At 53.6% G+C, this 14,576-nt stretch overlaps 5 protein-coding genes across 5 annotated transcripts; 4 read left to right on the top strand and 1 right to left on the bottom strand.

Moving 5' to 3' along the window:
* Positions 1 to 6: 6 nt before the first annotated feature.
* fhdA (putative transcription factor Tos4) lies at positions 7 to 2,488 on the top strand. Its single transcript, XM_025677340.1, has 2 exons — positions 7 to 1,960; positions 2,018 to 2,488. The coding sequence occupies exons 1-2, from the start codon at positions 401 to 403 to the stop codon at positions 2,042 to 2,044; spliced, it is 1,587 nt and encodes a 528-aa protein (XP_025523296.1). The 5' UTR covers positions 7 to 400; the 3' UTR covers positions 2,045 to 2,488.
* Positions 2,489 to 4,916: 2,428 nt separating this feature from the next.
* Positions 4,917 to 6,993, bottom strand: BO86DRAFT_413142 (uncharacterized protein; the record flags this gene model as incomplete). The annotated part of the gene is made up of 2 exons (XM_025674710.1): positions 4,917 to 6,877; positions 6,967 to 6,993. 2 exons carry the CDS (start codon positions 6,991 to 6,993, stop codon positions 4,922 to 4,924), a joined length of 1,983 nt encoding a protein of 660 aa, XP_025523297.1. The 3' UTR covers positions 4,917 to 4,921.
* Positions 6,994 to 7,113: 120 nt separating this feature from the next.
* On the top strand, positions 7,114 to 8,707 carry BO86DRAFT_222100 (zinc-dependent alcohol dehydrogenase family protein). Its single transcript, XM_025666925.1, has 3 exons — positions 7,114 to 7,405; positions 7,491 to 7,889; positions 7,977 to 8,707. The coding sequence occupies exons 1-3, from the start codon at positions 7,250 to 7,252 to the stop codon at positions 8,466 to 8,468; spliced, it is 1,047 nt and encodes a 348-aa protein (XP_025523298.1). The 5' UTR covers positions 7,114 to 7,249; the 3' UTR covers positions 8,469 to 8,707.
* A 177-nt stretch (positions 8,708 to 8,884) lies between these two features.
* BO86DRAFT_392666 (uncharacterized protein) lies at positions 8,885 to 9,754 on the top strand. Its single transcript, XM_025672855.1, has one exon. The coding sequence runs from the start codon at positions 9,010 to 9,012 to the stop codon at positions 9,298 to 9,300; it is 291 nt and encodes a 96-aa protein (XP_025523299.1). The 5' UTR covers positions 8,885 to 9,009; the 3' UTR covers positions 9,301 to 9,754.
* Positions 9,755 to 9,877: 123 nt separating this feature from the next.
* BO86DRAFT_222170 (regulator of nonsense transcripts 2) lies at positions 9,878 to 14,161 on the top strand. Its single transcript, XM_025666927.1, has 6 exons — positions 9,878 to 10,145; positions 10,214 to 10,258; positions 10,421 to 12,847; positions 12,898 to 13,055; positions 13,106 to 13,384; positions 13,434 to 14,161. The coding sequence occupies exons 1-6, from the start codon at positions 10,127 to 10,129 to the stop codon at positions 13,959 to 13,961; spliced, it is 3,456 nt and encodes a 1,151-aa protein (XP_025523300.1). The 5' UTR covers positions 9,878 to 10,126; the 3' UTR covers positions 13,962 to 14,161.
* Positions 14,162 to 14,576: the final 415 nt, after the last annotated feature.

The following is a 14,576-nucleotide window of genomic DNA, read 5'->3' on the forward strand; positions in this document are numbered from 1 at the left end:
CCTCCTCCTCCTCCTCCTCCTCCTCCTCCCTCCTCGAAGCCCGACCAGCCTCCTGGACCCTTTCGTCTTGGGGCAGATGAACCCTCAGTGCTCCTTCCCTTCCTTTGCCCGTCCTTGACACGCTTCTGTCTCCGCGTCTAGTCAACTACTCTCCTTCTGGTCTGGTCTGCACGAAACCATCTCGTCACCTCCCAATCGCTATCTTCCACTCCTATAGAACATAGAGACTCCCCCCTCTCTCCCTCCTCTTCCTCCTACTCGTCCTCGACGCGACCAGATAGGTCTCCAATTGATCTGTGGGATCTTTAACTCAATCCCTCTGCAGCTTCTCGAGTGACATAATCTTAATTACTTTAGCTTCGTCCCAGACGTGTACGACGCGAAGGACAAGTCTGTCAGCATGGAGTCTTCGCCGCCAAGGGGCAGTACGGCTGCTCCTGTGGCAGGTATCAAGCGTCCGGCGGCCCTATTGCCTGCTTTCGAGCCATTGAGCTCGTCCCCGTCGCTGCCCCGACCACAGAAGCGTGTAGCACGCGAAGACCATGGCATCGTTTCCACCTATCCCACTCCGGTCCCGACCTCGTCGACCCATATCATGTCCTCCTCCCCTCCCCGAATGGCTCTGCCGCGTCCGGCCTCTCGACGTACATTTACATCGACCTCGGAACGGACCCCTCTGTCTACCGTCCCCGAATTGATGCTGCCGGAGAGTGGTGAACCAGTCTTGATGGGTAGATCCAGTGCCTCGTGCCATCACCAACTTGCGGCCAACCGGATGATTTCAAGGGTCCATGTCAAAGCCCGATATAAGCCGGCCCCTAACCCGTTCGACCGTGATACGGTGGAGATTATGTGTCTAGGTTGGAACGGAATCAAGTTACACTGCCAGGGGAAAACCTACGACTTGGGCAAGGGCAAGACTTTCACCTCGGATATCAAGGACGCTGACATCATGATCGACGTCCACGAGGCTCGCGTGCTCGTCCAGTGGCCTCGGAATGATAAGAAGGACTATACCTCCACCGATTCGGAGCAGACCTGGGAAGAGGAAACCACGCCTAAACAACGCAAGGGACAATCAATTCGGAGTATTCATGACAGCCCTGCGGTCGAACGCCAACGTCTGGCATCCCCGGTCTCACCCTCGCCTGCCGTAAAGGCTCTGGTGCCGCCATCCTCCCCTCTGTATACCCCGACACGCTCGCGGAACGCTGTGGTTGTGTACGAAGATGAGGGCTCGCCTGTTCGCCGCCCCGTATCCCCCGGGTCGTTGCTTGCCGATGATACCCAGACGTCGTCTTCCAGTGTGGAGGACCTCCTGCAGAGCTCACAGTCGAGTGATCTGAGCGACCTGAGTAGACATGATGACTTTTCGGATCACGACGAGGAGAATGACCCTATCATTCATTCTTTTGGACCGTTCGGCGAGAACCTCCTACCCCGGATGGCATCTTTCACAGCGGACGAGTCCCCACTGCAACCTGCTCGTCCACGCAATCAGCTCTCGTCCCAGGGCCTTGAGCACGCCAAATCCCCGAAACAACCAACCAAGACCGTAGAGTCCGCTGCCGATGACGGTAATGGGGAGGAGGCCACACCGGTCAAGCCACAGCCGCTTGATGAAAGCGGTGAACGCGTTCAGAACCACGCTGTCAACCAGCTGGCCTTCTCCCGTCTTTCCTCGACGCCCTTCTCTACCATTCTCAACAACCTCCCTCCAGCCCTATGGAAGCGGGACAGTCACTCGAGACAGGGACCTACGAGAGAAGAGATCCGTGCGATTCTGGACACCACGAAGTGCATTGGCAAAGTTGCTCGTGAGGGAAAGGATGCCGCGGGGAAGGCTCTGGAGAGTGAATACTACTATATCCCGGACTTTGATGAGGACGATATGCGACGGGAGGCCGTGGTTCATGATCTCCGGAAACCCGGCCTCCGGAATTGCCGCAAGCAGCACAAGGTATGGATGACCCTTGCAATTGATTGAAAGCGACCCCAGCTGACTGATCCTCTCTAGCAATACTTCTGGCGCAAGCCGAAATAAATAAGAAAGAATCATACATTATCTAAGAATACTTTCCTTCTTTGATTTCCTGGTACATATCTTGCTCTGCTTCTTTCCCCCCACCCTCTTCCCCCTGTTTTTTTGTTTCTGTACAAGGACTCGCATAGCGTTGGCGTGGGCATACCCTGTTTATTTTATGTTTGATGAAGGTGTATGATGACGGCGGTTTTTCTTTTTCTTTCTTTTCCTTTGTCTTCTGTTTGGTGCTGTGTGTGGATGTTGATGGTCCCGCCCAACCGTTGAGGAATAGCCTGTGTGGTTCTTGTGATGGATGGATGACTTTTTGAGACGTCAGGATTCAAACGGTCTTTCCATTGTTTTGGCAACGTCAACGTTCTCTGTGGTGTGGTTCTGTCTCTTTTTTGTTCGCATCCAGACACCATGCTATCCTCTGATGACTTGTATGTTACATTAAAGGTTTCTATGGAACAAAAGCTTAGTTGATAATGAGGCTTGGGTGTTGTGTATTGAGATGGGGATTCGTGTAGATCTGGGGTTATGTGTCTCCTTACCGTAATCAATTTAGACAAAATAAGCTCTCGTCACTTGTATGATAGCAACTTGGGGCTCGATGTAGCTCCGCAAGGGCTCTGGGTTTGCAGATGTTAAAGTAGATAAAGGCCGTCCGAGACGTGTGATCCGGAGGGAGGGAGGACTAGTACTTAGCTGGTGGCTTGTTCAATGGGGAGAGCATCAGTAAAATGTGGGCGTGTATAGCATGTTCATTAACAAGTCTAATCTAAAAGGAAGGAAAAGCAAGAAGGGGAGAAGAGTGACATAGCGATTACAGTAAAGTATCATTTCCGTATAACTGGTATGTAGCTTACGACTCAGTAGTTTAGTAAACCAGGTTTGCTTCAAACTTAGTACTATTGATACATAGTAACCTAGATACCAATGTCAATAAGGGTCTATTGACAGGAGCAGAATACGTACAATAGTTAATGCAAGATTGATTCAGTTGTTGGTGTGTTGTGTTCCAATTCAATTTTGACAAGGCCGGTATAGTTGCAACCCGACCAATAGGACGGTGCTATTTGGGACTGTCCATATATTCTTCATTCTTATTGGCTGGAGGGTGCTTATACTAACTTACTATAGGTATTACTGGGGCACCTCATGCACGGTACAGCACCACGTGCGTGCATCAACCTTGATTTTCGGCCGTTGGGGGTCCGTCTTCAGGTTTCTGGGTTTTATTCTGGAAAGTCGAAGGTTAAGGTAGATTAAGCTTGATGCAAGACTTTTTCTTTCTTTCTTTCTTTTTTTTTTCTTGGAGAATGCCCGGTAGCATATTGTTGCTAAAATCAAACCACCTAGGCTACCTGGCCACCTACCTAGGGGGTACCTAGTACTGCATGAGTCTTCCCTTTCCTGTCCCAGACTAACTACCCCCCGACCACCAACCACCAACCACCACCCTGGAATCTCCGTGCGCAATTCTCACAACTCTGGATTCTTCAACTCAACAACTCACCAACTTGGCATTTTCGGCCGTGAGAGAAGTGAGTCTAGATTAACCCTTTGCAATTTGAGGGGTCGTCTCCCCGCGGCACCCGGTGCCTGACTGGGGTTGGGGTCTATGCGACCAGTTCGACCACAGCGTTCCTTTCCCATCTCCATCCTTGCTCAAAGATATCGTGTTTCTGCGGGTGCGGATGCTGTCGTAGCCCTAAGACGAGCTTTGTCTTACAGATTATGCCGTTGTACTGTACCCCAACGCGAGCGATGGTGAGTCGCGTTGTGTTGGTTTCAATTAGCCATGTCTACTTTTGGTAAAGGACAGCGATCCCTTTGCGCCCTTACCATAGAAAATCCACACGAACGTCATCTGATATTTCTTCGCAGGAAGCCTAGTGAAATGGAGTTGGACGTTCGTGTTAGGTTGCTCCGGAAAGGTGGCGCTCTTCTGGTAGATCTGCCTAGGTACGTTTGGGGTTCGAAGAGATAGAGAAGGACCGTTGCGTTACTGGGGTAGGCCAACCTGCTGCACGCTGGGGCAAACGATCTCCCAGGTCTCAGTCCCATCGATGATGAACCCCCTTCTTCCTTTGGCTGTTTCGGGCTGTGATCGCGCGCGCACCGAAGAAGGGGGGTTATGGCGTTGGGTACAGGGGACAGGTGGGGTTTCGGTTGTTGCTCTGCAGGGAAGGTAAGTTATGTACTGTCTTTCACCCCCGTGTTTTAGACGGTAGGTGGTAACGACAGCGCTAGTCCACAGTGTACCCATTTCTAGTTCAAATAGAGACTTGGCTCGATAATCCTATATTTGAGGATTCTTGACTAAGCTCTTCTTGTTTGATTGATCCCGAGAAAAAGAAGAAAAGGCAAGGAGAGGAAAGAAAAGAAACACACAAAGGCAGTCAACGCACCAATGTGGGCAATGACAAATGAGAGAAAATCTACATATCGAGCACCGGCAGATCCGAGGTTAATCCGTCAGGTACCATCTCCTTTTACCAGGAAAAAGATATAAATGGAATACAAGGTCGGTTCGTGGGAATTGTCTGGTGGTGATTGAAACGCATTGGTTGGATGCCATGGTGGTTGGCCGGCTTGGTGAGGAGACGAGATATATGCAGTGGTCTACGCTCGCCGATGGAAAAGGATTTATTCTCCCAGAGTGAAGAAGAGATCACACACATCTCTGAACAGATAGAGTTGTGAAAGACATCCAGAAGGAAGGTAATTGATCAAGCAAAAGGGCCCATTGCTCGACTTGATGATGGCGATATTGAGGCTGTCCAGTTGAAAGTAGTAGACACAGAGTCTAGCGATATATTAGATTAATGAGAGGCATCCAAGCCTCCGTCACAAGACGACTAGGTCCTGTACAAAACGATCTAATGATAATTTCTACTCAGCCGCTCGCGTCTCCGATGCTTCTCCTTCTGCTGCAATATCGGCCTCCAAAGGAAAACTCTTGACCAGCAGCGGTATCTCCTCCCAGCTCTTACTGCGATTTCGATCCGAGTCAAGCGGCCACCACTCCTCCAGTATCTGTTGGACCGGCGTCGGAGTCCGCACGGACGGGTCGTCAACGAGAACCCATTCATGCCACAGCTGCCACGCGACGGTCCCAACCGCCTGGACCTGCAGTTCCGCAGTTGGTGGTAACGCAACCCGGGTGACAAGGAACGACTGACTAATTTGCCGGAGGACGTTGACCAGTGACTGGGGAAAGATAATCCCAAGCGACAAGAGATTGATGCGGAGCTGCTTGAGCGATTTGTTTGCTTGGCCGGAACACATGAGCTTGAAGATGCCTGCGGCAAGCGCCTCGTCGATGGCAGCGTTATGGAGGATCTCCCGAAGACACGTGAGGTCACTCAGAACGTCTCTTTCATCGGCCACCCCAGCATTCCGCGGATCGCAGTCCAAGTCAAGAACGACCTGACGGAGGTGGCTCCACTGGCCGATGGCCCGGTACAGATCGCACTCGCGGGCATCGCCACCCGTGCGCAGCAGCGTGAGATGGAGCTCTTCCAGCTCGGGGCAGAGTCGAGCCAGGTACCGGAGCTGCTCGCCGTCATTGACGGGGTACTTGTGACCCTCTTCGTCAGGTTGCTCTCGTTGGCGGTACGAGGCCTCCAGGCTCAGCCCTTTCAGTGCCCGGCCGTGGTGCGAGACAAACCGATCGAGAGATGAGAAGCTCCGCAGGCTGATTAAGCGGAGGTATTTTAACGGGCGAAAAGCCCGCACGGCGGCAATCATCTCTTCGCGGTCTGGAGCAATCCCACGACGGAGCCCATTGGCCCGCGGGACCATCTTGATGTACAGCCGTTCTAGTCCGGTCAATCGCGCAGCGGCTTGCGCCAACAGCTCTGGCTCCGAATAGACCCCGATCTCTAGCGACCGTAGTCGAGATAGGTCGGTCATGGTGGAGACGCGCAGTAGGATCTGCTCCTGAGCCAACCCGGCACCGTCACTTCGGAAACTCAGGGACTCGAGGGAATGGGTGGCCGGGGCAACTGGGACAAGCTTGCTGTAGAAGGAGATGAAGTCTTCCCACTCCTCTTTTACTATCTCGATTGGATTGTCACGGCCTTCGCGTTTGTCGTCGATGATCAAATGCTTTAAATTGGGGGCGGTGAAGATGAGTGGCATGGGCTCGTCGAGGTGTATCCATCGCCGTTCTCGTGGATGTAACCCCATCGTGTAAACTACCTTCAGCGTGTGGAGTGTCGGCGCGCGTAGGATGCGGAGATCAAATGGACTTCGAGCCTCCTTCCTCACCAGCTTACAGGAGCGTCCTAGACCATCAATATCGATAGAAGGGCATTGGGAGGTCCAGATGTTCAGGCGACAAGTGGGATGGGACTGTTGCAGTGCGTTGAGGATGACCGTGGGGAATGTGTTCACTACCACATAGTTAAAAGCGCTAAGATGCTGGAGCCGCCCGATCAGAGCGAGGATAGGTTCCCACTCGTTTTGTGGGTACCCATCAACCGTCTCCAGGAGAAAGAGGAGATCCTTGTCATGTAATTCAGTTAGACTCTTGGAGAGAAAGCCGTCCTCCACAGCTCGCGGCTTGAAGCTGATAAATCCGCTGTACCAGTTCTTCTGCTTCCAGAGATCTTCGGCTTTTGGAGTATCTATCCACGATGGTTTCGCTAGACAAACAAGATCGAGACTGCGGGCATAGGGCAGGTATTGCCGCCCAAGACCATCGGTATGGAACTCGGAGAGATCATGTTGCAAGCTTGCCAGATCATGGAACTTGATGCGTAGGTCCTGATATAGTTGAGGGGCCGCGACGTTGTGCCAGGTACGGTTGTTGACATGGAGAACAGAAGACGGAACGGATTGAAGCTGAAGATGTTGGCCGGGGGGTCAACGGTAAGTTACTTTCTCCACTGCCCGTCCTCGGATTGGTCAATTCTGGCTCTAGACTTCGGCACATGGAATCCATTGAGTCGTGCAGCCATTTTGGTGTTGGCTTCCCGGCACATCAGCATGATTCAAGGTCCCCACATCATGGCAATGGCAGACTCGAAAATGTGCAGCCAGCCGCCAGCTTCCATTTGAATCCAGGTTCCTCCTGATTTGGTCCCTCGAATCCAATGGCTGCAAAGATGTTTTATGCGGGCCCCCCCTCGTTTATGAGAGTCGTCGTATCTCTCGAGTCCAGTTGACTGCGTACTGCTTCCCGAGTCACATTCCGAAACATACTCGAAAGCCAGAATGCACGCCTCCCGGGCCTGGATCCTTGAAGGCCAGCAAGGTCTCTCAAGTCTCAGACTCATCGATGATAAATCCGTCCCTTCCTTGGGTGCCCATGACGTCTTGGTGCGCATTCACGCAGCGTCGCTCAATCACCGAGACCTAGCCATCGCCAAGGTATGCACTGTCCTTCACCTTATATGGTTTATTCTTCCTCTCTGCCATCAGACAATTGGTAGCTGAATTCTTTCCGACCGCTCAGGGCGCCCATTCCCTCATCATCAATCCCAATGTGGTAGCTGCATCCGACGGCGCCGGCATCGTCGAAAGTGTCGGGCCCCAAGTGCAGGACTTTCAACCTGGGGACCGAGTCTGCACATACATGGTGCCGCACAAGCCTGAATCCGAGCCGGTCACTTTCGCAGACATCGGCAGTGGGCTGGGTCAGCAGGTAGACGGGACGCTGCGTCCATACGCCGTGTTCCACCAGACGGCGCTGGTGAAGATGCCGTCCAGTCTGTCGTTTGTGGAAGCAAGTACGTTGACGTGCGCGGCGTTGACAGCCTGGAATGCGCTGTTCGGGCTATCGTCGCGCGCACCGAAGAAGGGGGATGTCGTGTTGGTACAGGGGACAGGTGGGGTATCGGTCATTGCTCTGCAGGTACTGTCTTTCCCCTCGTGTTTTAGTCTGCTCATTGCTTGTCTGTTCTCTGGGCCGCTCGATGAATTGACCCTCAATGCTATATAGTTCGCATTGGCAGCAGGTGCCACCGTCATCGCCACGACCAGCTCCGACACTAAAGCACAACGCCTCCAGGCTCTCGGCGCGCACCATGTGCTCAACTACCGGCGTAACCCCAAGTGGGGAGAGTCTGCGCGGCAGTTGACGCCAGACGGTAAGGGTGTGCATCTCGTGGTCGACGTGGGTGGGTTGTCGACTGCGAGACAGTCGCTGAAGGCCGTGCGGCCGGAGGGGGTGATTGCCATGGCAGGTTTGCTGGGAGGTGCCCCAGACTCGAATGTCAATACTCTGATCGACTGTCTTGTGCACTTGTGTACGGTAAGAGGAGTTCTGCTAGGCACAAGACAGCAGTTTGAGGAGATGAATCGGTTCATTGAGGAACATCGGATCCAGCCGGCGATCGATGAGAGGATATTTGGGTTTGAGGAGGTCGAGGAGGCTTATCGGTATATGGATGAGCAGAGGCATTTTTCGAAGGTTTGCGTGAGGATTAATTGAATGAACTAATTGCATAATGTGGCGATACGAACATTGGAGAGAGTAAGTACAGTACAAGCTCTAGTGGTGAAAATAAGGTGATCCATAGAGTAGCTTCGCGTACCTCCCCGTACCTCCTCTCTTTCTGTGATACTTCCCCTCATTGTAGACCGGGAAGTGACGTTGATTTCCTCCCCCCTCTTTTGTCTGCTCTGCTGCCCTTCTCAACGATCCCAGAACTTTCCTTCTGGTCGACAACGTTCTTGCCGTCGCCTTGTCTCTCTTATCGTCTCACAAAAGAAGCAAAGCCACCGCCACGCAGGAGACGTCATTCCGAAGTGTGGTGTTGTCATTGCATAAAAGCGCAACCCTCTCTCTCCTCCCTCTTTTAAGTATTCCAAACTCGCCCCAGTCCCCTCAACTACACTCAGCTCACTTCCAACACACCTATCAAAGAGAATTACCCGACCACAACGTTCCACATCTACAATTACCTACCTCCCTTGACATCTCCTACCGCATCCCCATTGAACAACTACACACGGACAAAGACCACCATAAAATGTCCATCAACAAATCCCCAACCAACCGTCCCGACTCAGACGTCATCCAGCTCCCAACAGACAGTTCAGCCGACCACTCCGGTATCGCCTCCTCCTACGGGGCTGATCTAGGTGCAGCCGCGGGTCCCACGAGCACAAGGGCAGACAAACCCTGGAAGCCGCCCGTGGTTCGCCAGCAGAGCTGGAGTAACGAGGACCAGAAGCATGAGCTGCAGACTCGGTTGTTGGATTTGGAGGATGAGGAGGGAGACAGGCCCGGATTCTCGGAGGCGCCGGCGGGGGTTCACTAATCGGGTTCGTGGAGGTTGGATCGGGTGGTGAAGGGAATGGGCAAACAGTGATTATGATAGCTGGTGGTCATGGTGTTGTTTTATGATTATCATGATGTTTTTGATGATGATGGTTGAGCGATGGAATCGCGTGAGGAAATGGTTCTGGCGGATGGACGGGCTTTATGATTAGTTCACACGATGCAGGTGGATAGGGGAGAGGAGATTGCAGCGGTTAGTTTAGTCAAAAGTCTGCTGCATCTGCTGCATCTGCTGTATCTGCTGTATACTGGTTAATTGCTTCCATGAATCTGTGCTAAACTGGCTGCTGATGCGGGGAAAAATACGGGGCACCATTGCAGGATGATTTCGCTGGCGGGGGGAGGTTAACTTTAATTCATAGGAGTATGATCACTGTCATGGATTATCTGACTTGAATGATTATGATAAAGAAAAACAATGAAGTTATGTGCAGAGAAAGTAGTAAGAATTGGTTGTTGTATACTCCGTAGTCCGCTCCAGTGATCTCTGTGAGTGGAGAAAGAGAAAGACGATCATCCAAGCCGCTTTTCCTTCCTTCCCCTCCGCCCTCCTTCTCCTCCTCCTCCGCCTTCGGTCCGTCACTCACTGCAACTTTCGTCAGCCACTCTCAACTTTGCAATCTTTCATTTCTCCCTTGACGCCCCAAAATAGTGCGCGCGTCACTTTCTCCCTCTCATTCTCCCCAATGTGGCGTTCAAGTCACTTATGCGCCCTCCTTTCCCACTCGCTGAAAGGAATTCTGGATAGTTGAAATCCATCCATCCCACCCACCATAAACTGAGAACATCGCACCGGCGGCCACGCCATGGATCGTCACCGAAAGCGTAAACCTCACCAGAACAGCGTTTCTCCCTTTAGATACGACCAGCTAACCTACCTCGTTTACCTACAGGGGAACTCCGCGATCTGAACGAGCGAGCCTGGGCTGGCGAGACTGGTAAAATCATGCCCTTTTCCCTCCTCCGACAATGACGCACCACGCCCTCCTTCCGGCTTCTTTTTCACTTTCCCCCTGCACAAACACAAAACCATACACCACGCACTTTCCCAGCTTCCCGGAGGTATTCCTATAACTAATTCCTTCGCTGCAACACAACAGATGTCTTCCCCGTCAGCAAATCCCTCGATTCCGCCCTCAAGAAAAACACCGCCTTCATCAAGCGCCTCCGCACGGGCATCAACGCAGCCGCCCAGGCCACCTTTCTCGCCGACATCCGCACCCTATCGCTCCACAAGTACCTGTCGGAGATCATCTCGGCCTGCTACGAAGGACTCTGCAAGCTCAAGTCGCCCGGCGAGATCGCCACGGGGGTCGAGATCGCCAGCGCCCTGCACCAACGGTTCGGCCCCGGCGAGTTCACCCGCCAGATCGGATGGCTGCTGGGCCGCGGGCTGAGCACCCCGGACAAAGGGCAGCTCAAGGCCCTGAGCCAGGAGGTGCGCGAGCGCGAGGAGAAGGAGCGCCTGTCGCGCCACCGGGTGCTGCTGCGCGTCGTCACGGAGCTCTGGCTGGTGGGCGTGCTGCGCACCCTGGACGACATCGACCGCCCGGATGACCTCGGGGCCGCGGCGGCCAAGGGGAAAGATGCTGGCGTCATCGGGAAGGCGACCGACGGGCCCGTGAAGAGCAACAAGACGCCGCTCTCGGCGACCAGGGACGGCGGCGGTGACAAGGAGTCGGAGCCGTTTCCCATGGAAGTGCTCAAGGATCTCCTGGGCCATGATCGCGATCACTTGAATCTCCCCCTGGCGGTCCTGTTTGTGAAGAGCTTCAGTTGGGATGTGCTGGGGACCAGGTTGGTGGAGGAAGGCCGGAAGACGGTTGAAGCGGACGGCGCGACGACCACCACGAATGGCGCCTCGGGGGATGCGGTCATTGGCGGGGGTGCTGAGGGCGAGGCGGAAGAGAACGACCCCCCTCTGATTCCGGAGAAACTCCAGCTGCGTTTCCGCCATATCCTGAACCGGTACCTGGAGGACGTCAAGGCGCATGTTGTCCGTGATCAGAGGTCATTGGCGGCTCAGAGCCGGCGCAATGCAGAGGCGTACGTGAAGAGTGGCGAGATCTTCGAGGACCGTCAGGCCAATTTCGAGAAGCAGACCAAGTCGCTGGAGAAACTGGTTGCCAACACTCAAGTTCTTTGCGAGGCGCTCGGGGCGGAAATGCCGGCTCTAGCTGAGAAGGAAAACCCCGATGCGGCATCGGCTGGAGGAATTGGACTGGTCAAGACGACGGAGTACCTGCGCGGTCAGGGTGAGGGTGCCGGCATCTGGGAAGATGAAGAAGAGCGGCGCTTCTACGAGAACCTGGTTGACCTCAAGGGCAAAGTGCCAGCTGTTCTGCTGGAGGATGCTAGGAAGAAGAAACCCGATTCTGAGGAGCCAGCTAAGAAGAAAGGGGATGGCGAAGAGGCCGGCGCAGAGAAATCCGAGTCCGCCGCTCAGACTCAAGTATCGGAGGAGAAGAATGCGGATGCCGACGATCAATCGACAGCCATTGCAAGCAAGACTGTGGGAGCCCAGGTGGATGCGCTCCTGGCCAAATTACCCGACCTACAGACCAAGGACCACGTGGATCAGATGGCCCTGGATTTCTGCTTCCTTAATTCGAAAGCGTCGCGCAACAGGCTCATCAAGGCTGTGTCTGATGTTCCCAAGGGACGTCTCGATCTTCTGCCGCTGTACTCTCGCCTGGTCGCTACGCTAGGGCAATATATGCCTGACATTCCCCAGGGCTTGACCACGTATCTTGATGAGGAGTTCAGGAGTCTCCAACGCCGGAAGTCGAAGGAGTTCCTAGGGCAGGTTCGCATGGGCAATGTCCGGTACCTGGCGGAGTTGACCAAGTTCGGCGTGGTGCCTGAGCATATCATCTTCCATTGCTTCAAGGTCTCGTTGGATGACTTCTCGCGCATGAACATCGAGATCATCGGTTATCTGCTGGAGAACTGCGGTCGTTACTTACTCCGCAACCCGGAGACAGCTCCGAGGATGGCCTCTTTCCTGGAGACCCTGGGACGAAAGAAGACTGTTCAACACCTTGGTCAACAGGAGCGGATGATTATCGAGAACGCCATTTACTACGTTGATCCGCCACCCCGGCCTGCCATTCAGCAGAAGGAACGTACACCTATGGAAGCCTACATCCGCCGGATCGTATATCTGGACATGAACAAGCGGAACTACACTAAGATTCTGAAATCAATTCGCAAGCTACACTGGGAAGAAGGTGAAGTGGTCGACATCCTGGAGAAGGTCTTCAGCAAACCGGTCAAGGTCAAGTATGGAAACATCCACTTGCTCGCGATCCTGGTCAGCGCCCTCTATCGGTATCACCAGGAGTTCGTGATTGGGGTTGTGGACAATGTCCTCGAGCAGATCACGCTGGGTCTCGAGCAAAATGACTTCAAGTTCAACCAGAAGCGAGTCGCGGAAGTCAAGTATCTTGGAGAACTCTACAATTACAAGATGATCGATTCGCCTGTCATCTTCGATACCTTGTATCGCATTGTCACCTTCGGTCACGGTGAGTTGTATTCATGGTCGATCAAAGGAGAATCACTAACGTGTCCTCAGAAGGAGGAACGCCAGTAGCTGGGAAGGTCAATCCGCTGGACTTGCCTGATGACTTTTTCCGCATTCGTCTGGTCTGCACGCTGCTCGACACGTGCGGCCACTGCTTTGACCGCGGGTCCGCGAAGAAAAAGCTCGATTTCTTCCTCAACTTCTTCCAGGTACGATGCTCTGTTCTCTATGGATCCGAGCTGGACACTAATTCGAGCAGTACTATATGCATACAAAAGATCCGATGCCGATGGACGTTGAGTTCCTCGTTCAGGACACCTACTCGATGGCTCGTCCGCAATGGAAGCTGGCGGCTGACCTTACGGAAGCTACACAAGTTTTCAGCGAGGCAGTTGCGCAGAATTATAAGCTGCAGGATTCCGAACGCCCTGTGGACATTGAGGAGGAGGAAGCCGAGAGCAGTTCTTCGGACGATGATCTGGAAGAGGATGCAATTCCTGAGGCAGAAGATGACCAAGAGTCCAGCGATGAAGCCGAGGTAAGTTTTTCTGTCGGTGTGGTATCCGATCGTGTGCTAACATGTCTAGGCGTCTGGTCCCAACGCCGAGAACACCGGTGAGAGCGAGTCGGAGGATGAGCAGATCTTCGTCACGCGGCAGGAAGAGGAGCGTGACCCGGAGGCCGAGGCAGACTTTGATCGCGAGTTCGAGAAGATGATGTCCGAGAGCATGGAGTCGAGGAAGTTCGAGCGCAAGGGCGTGTTCGACATTCCGTTGCCGATGAAGCGGTCCGGTCGCGAGGCGGCGGCGGAGAACGTGAACGTGGCGGAGCCTCCCAAGCCCACCACCAACACGATGGCGTTCTCGCTGATGACGAAGAAGGGCAACAAGCAGCAGGTGTGTTTTTTTTCTTTTCTCGGATGTAGAACCATGCTAACGGCACAGACTCGCACCATTGATCTGCCGTCCGATTCCAGCTTCGCGGTCGCGATGCGAAGCCAGCAGCAGGCGGACCGGGAGGAGCAACAGCGGATCAAGAGTCTGGTGCTGAACTACGAGATGACGAACGAAGTCGATGCCAATTCCGAAGGTGTGTTTTTTGTTAGTGATTGGTGATACGATGCTAATTTTCTTAGACTCGGCTGCCGAGAAACGCTCTCCCCACCGCGATACCCGAGTCGACAAGTCGGGCAGTAACCGGATGGCGTTCCGGTCCCGGAAGCTCCAGCTCAGTGATGTGAACTGGTAAAGGGTTTTGGGTTTGATAGCACTACGGTGTTTCGCAAGCGAAGAACTCGCAGGTATCTGCGTGGGGTTTGTTAACCCGAGACGTAATCCCTTTCCAGCTGGCGTGGCGAAGGCAGCAGGCAGCAGCAGCAGCAGCAGCAGCAGCAGGCAGCAAGAAAGCAAGAGGCCATGTTCATGACAGCAAATCCGAGCCAGTCAGTCGGTGACAGTCTGGATGATTACGCCATCCTCGTCCTGAAGAAAGAATGCCGATGACATTTGTGTCTGTTCAACACAGCGTTTGGGAGTGGGACTGCAGGAGGCTGATCTCGCCAATCGACACACTGCAAAGAGATTCCAGGTCAAGGAGAGAATCAGAGTGAGAAGCTCGAAGCCCAGGGCAGATGAAGTATGGTAATATCTTTTTTTCAGATCTTAGATGAGACACGAACTGCCGCAGGTGGAGAAAGGGTAAGAATAATAACCCCAGCAGGGCATCACTGC

This window comes from Aspergillus japonicus, assembly GCF_003184785.1.
Source record: "Aspergillus japonicus CBS 114.51 unplaced genomic scaffold BO86scaffold_74, whole genome shotgun sequence".
Taxonomy (NCBI): domain Eukaryota; kingdom Fungi; phylum Ascomycota; class Eurotiomycetes; order Eurotiales; family Aspergillaceae; genus Aspergillus; species Aspergillus japonicus.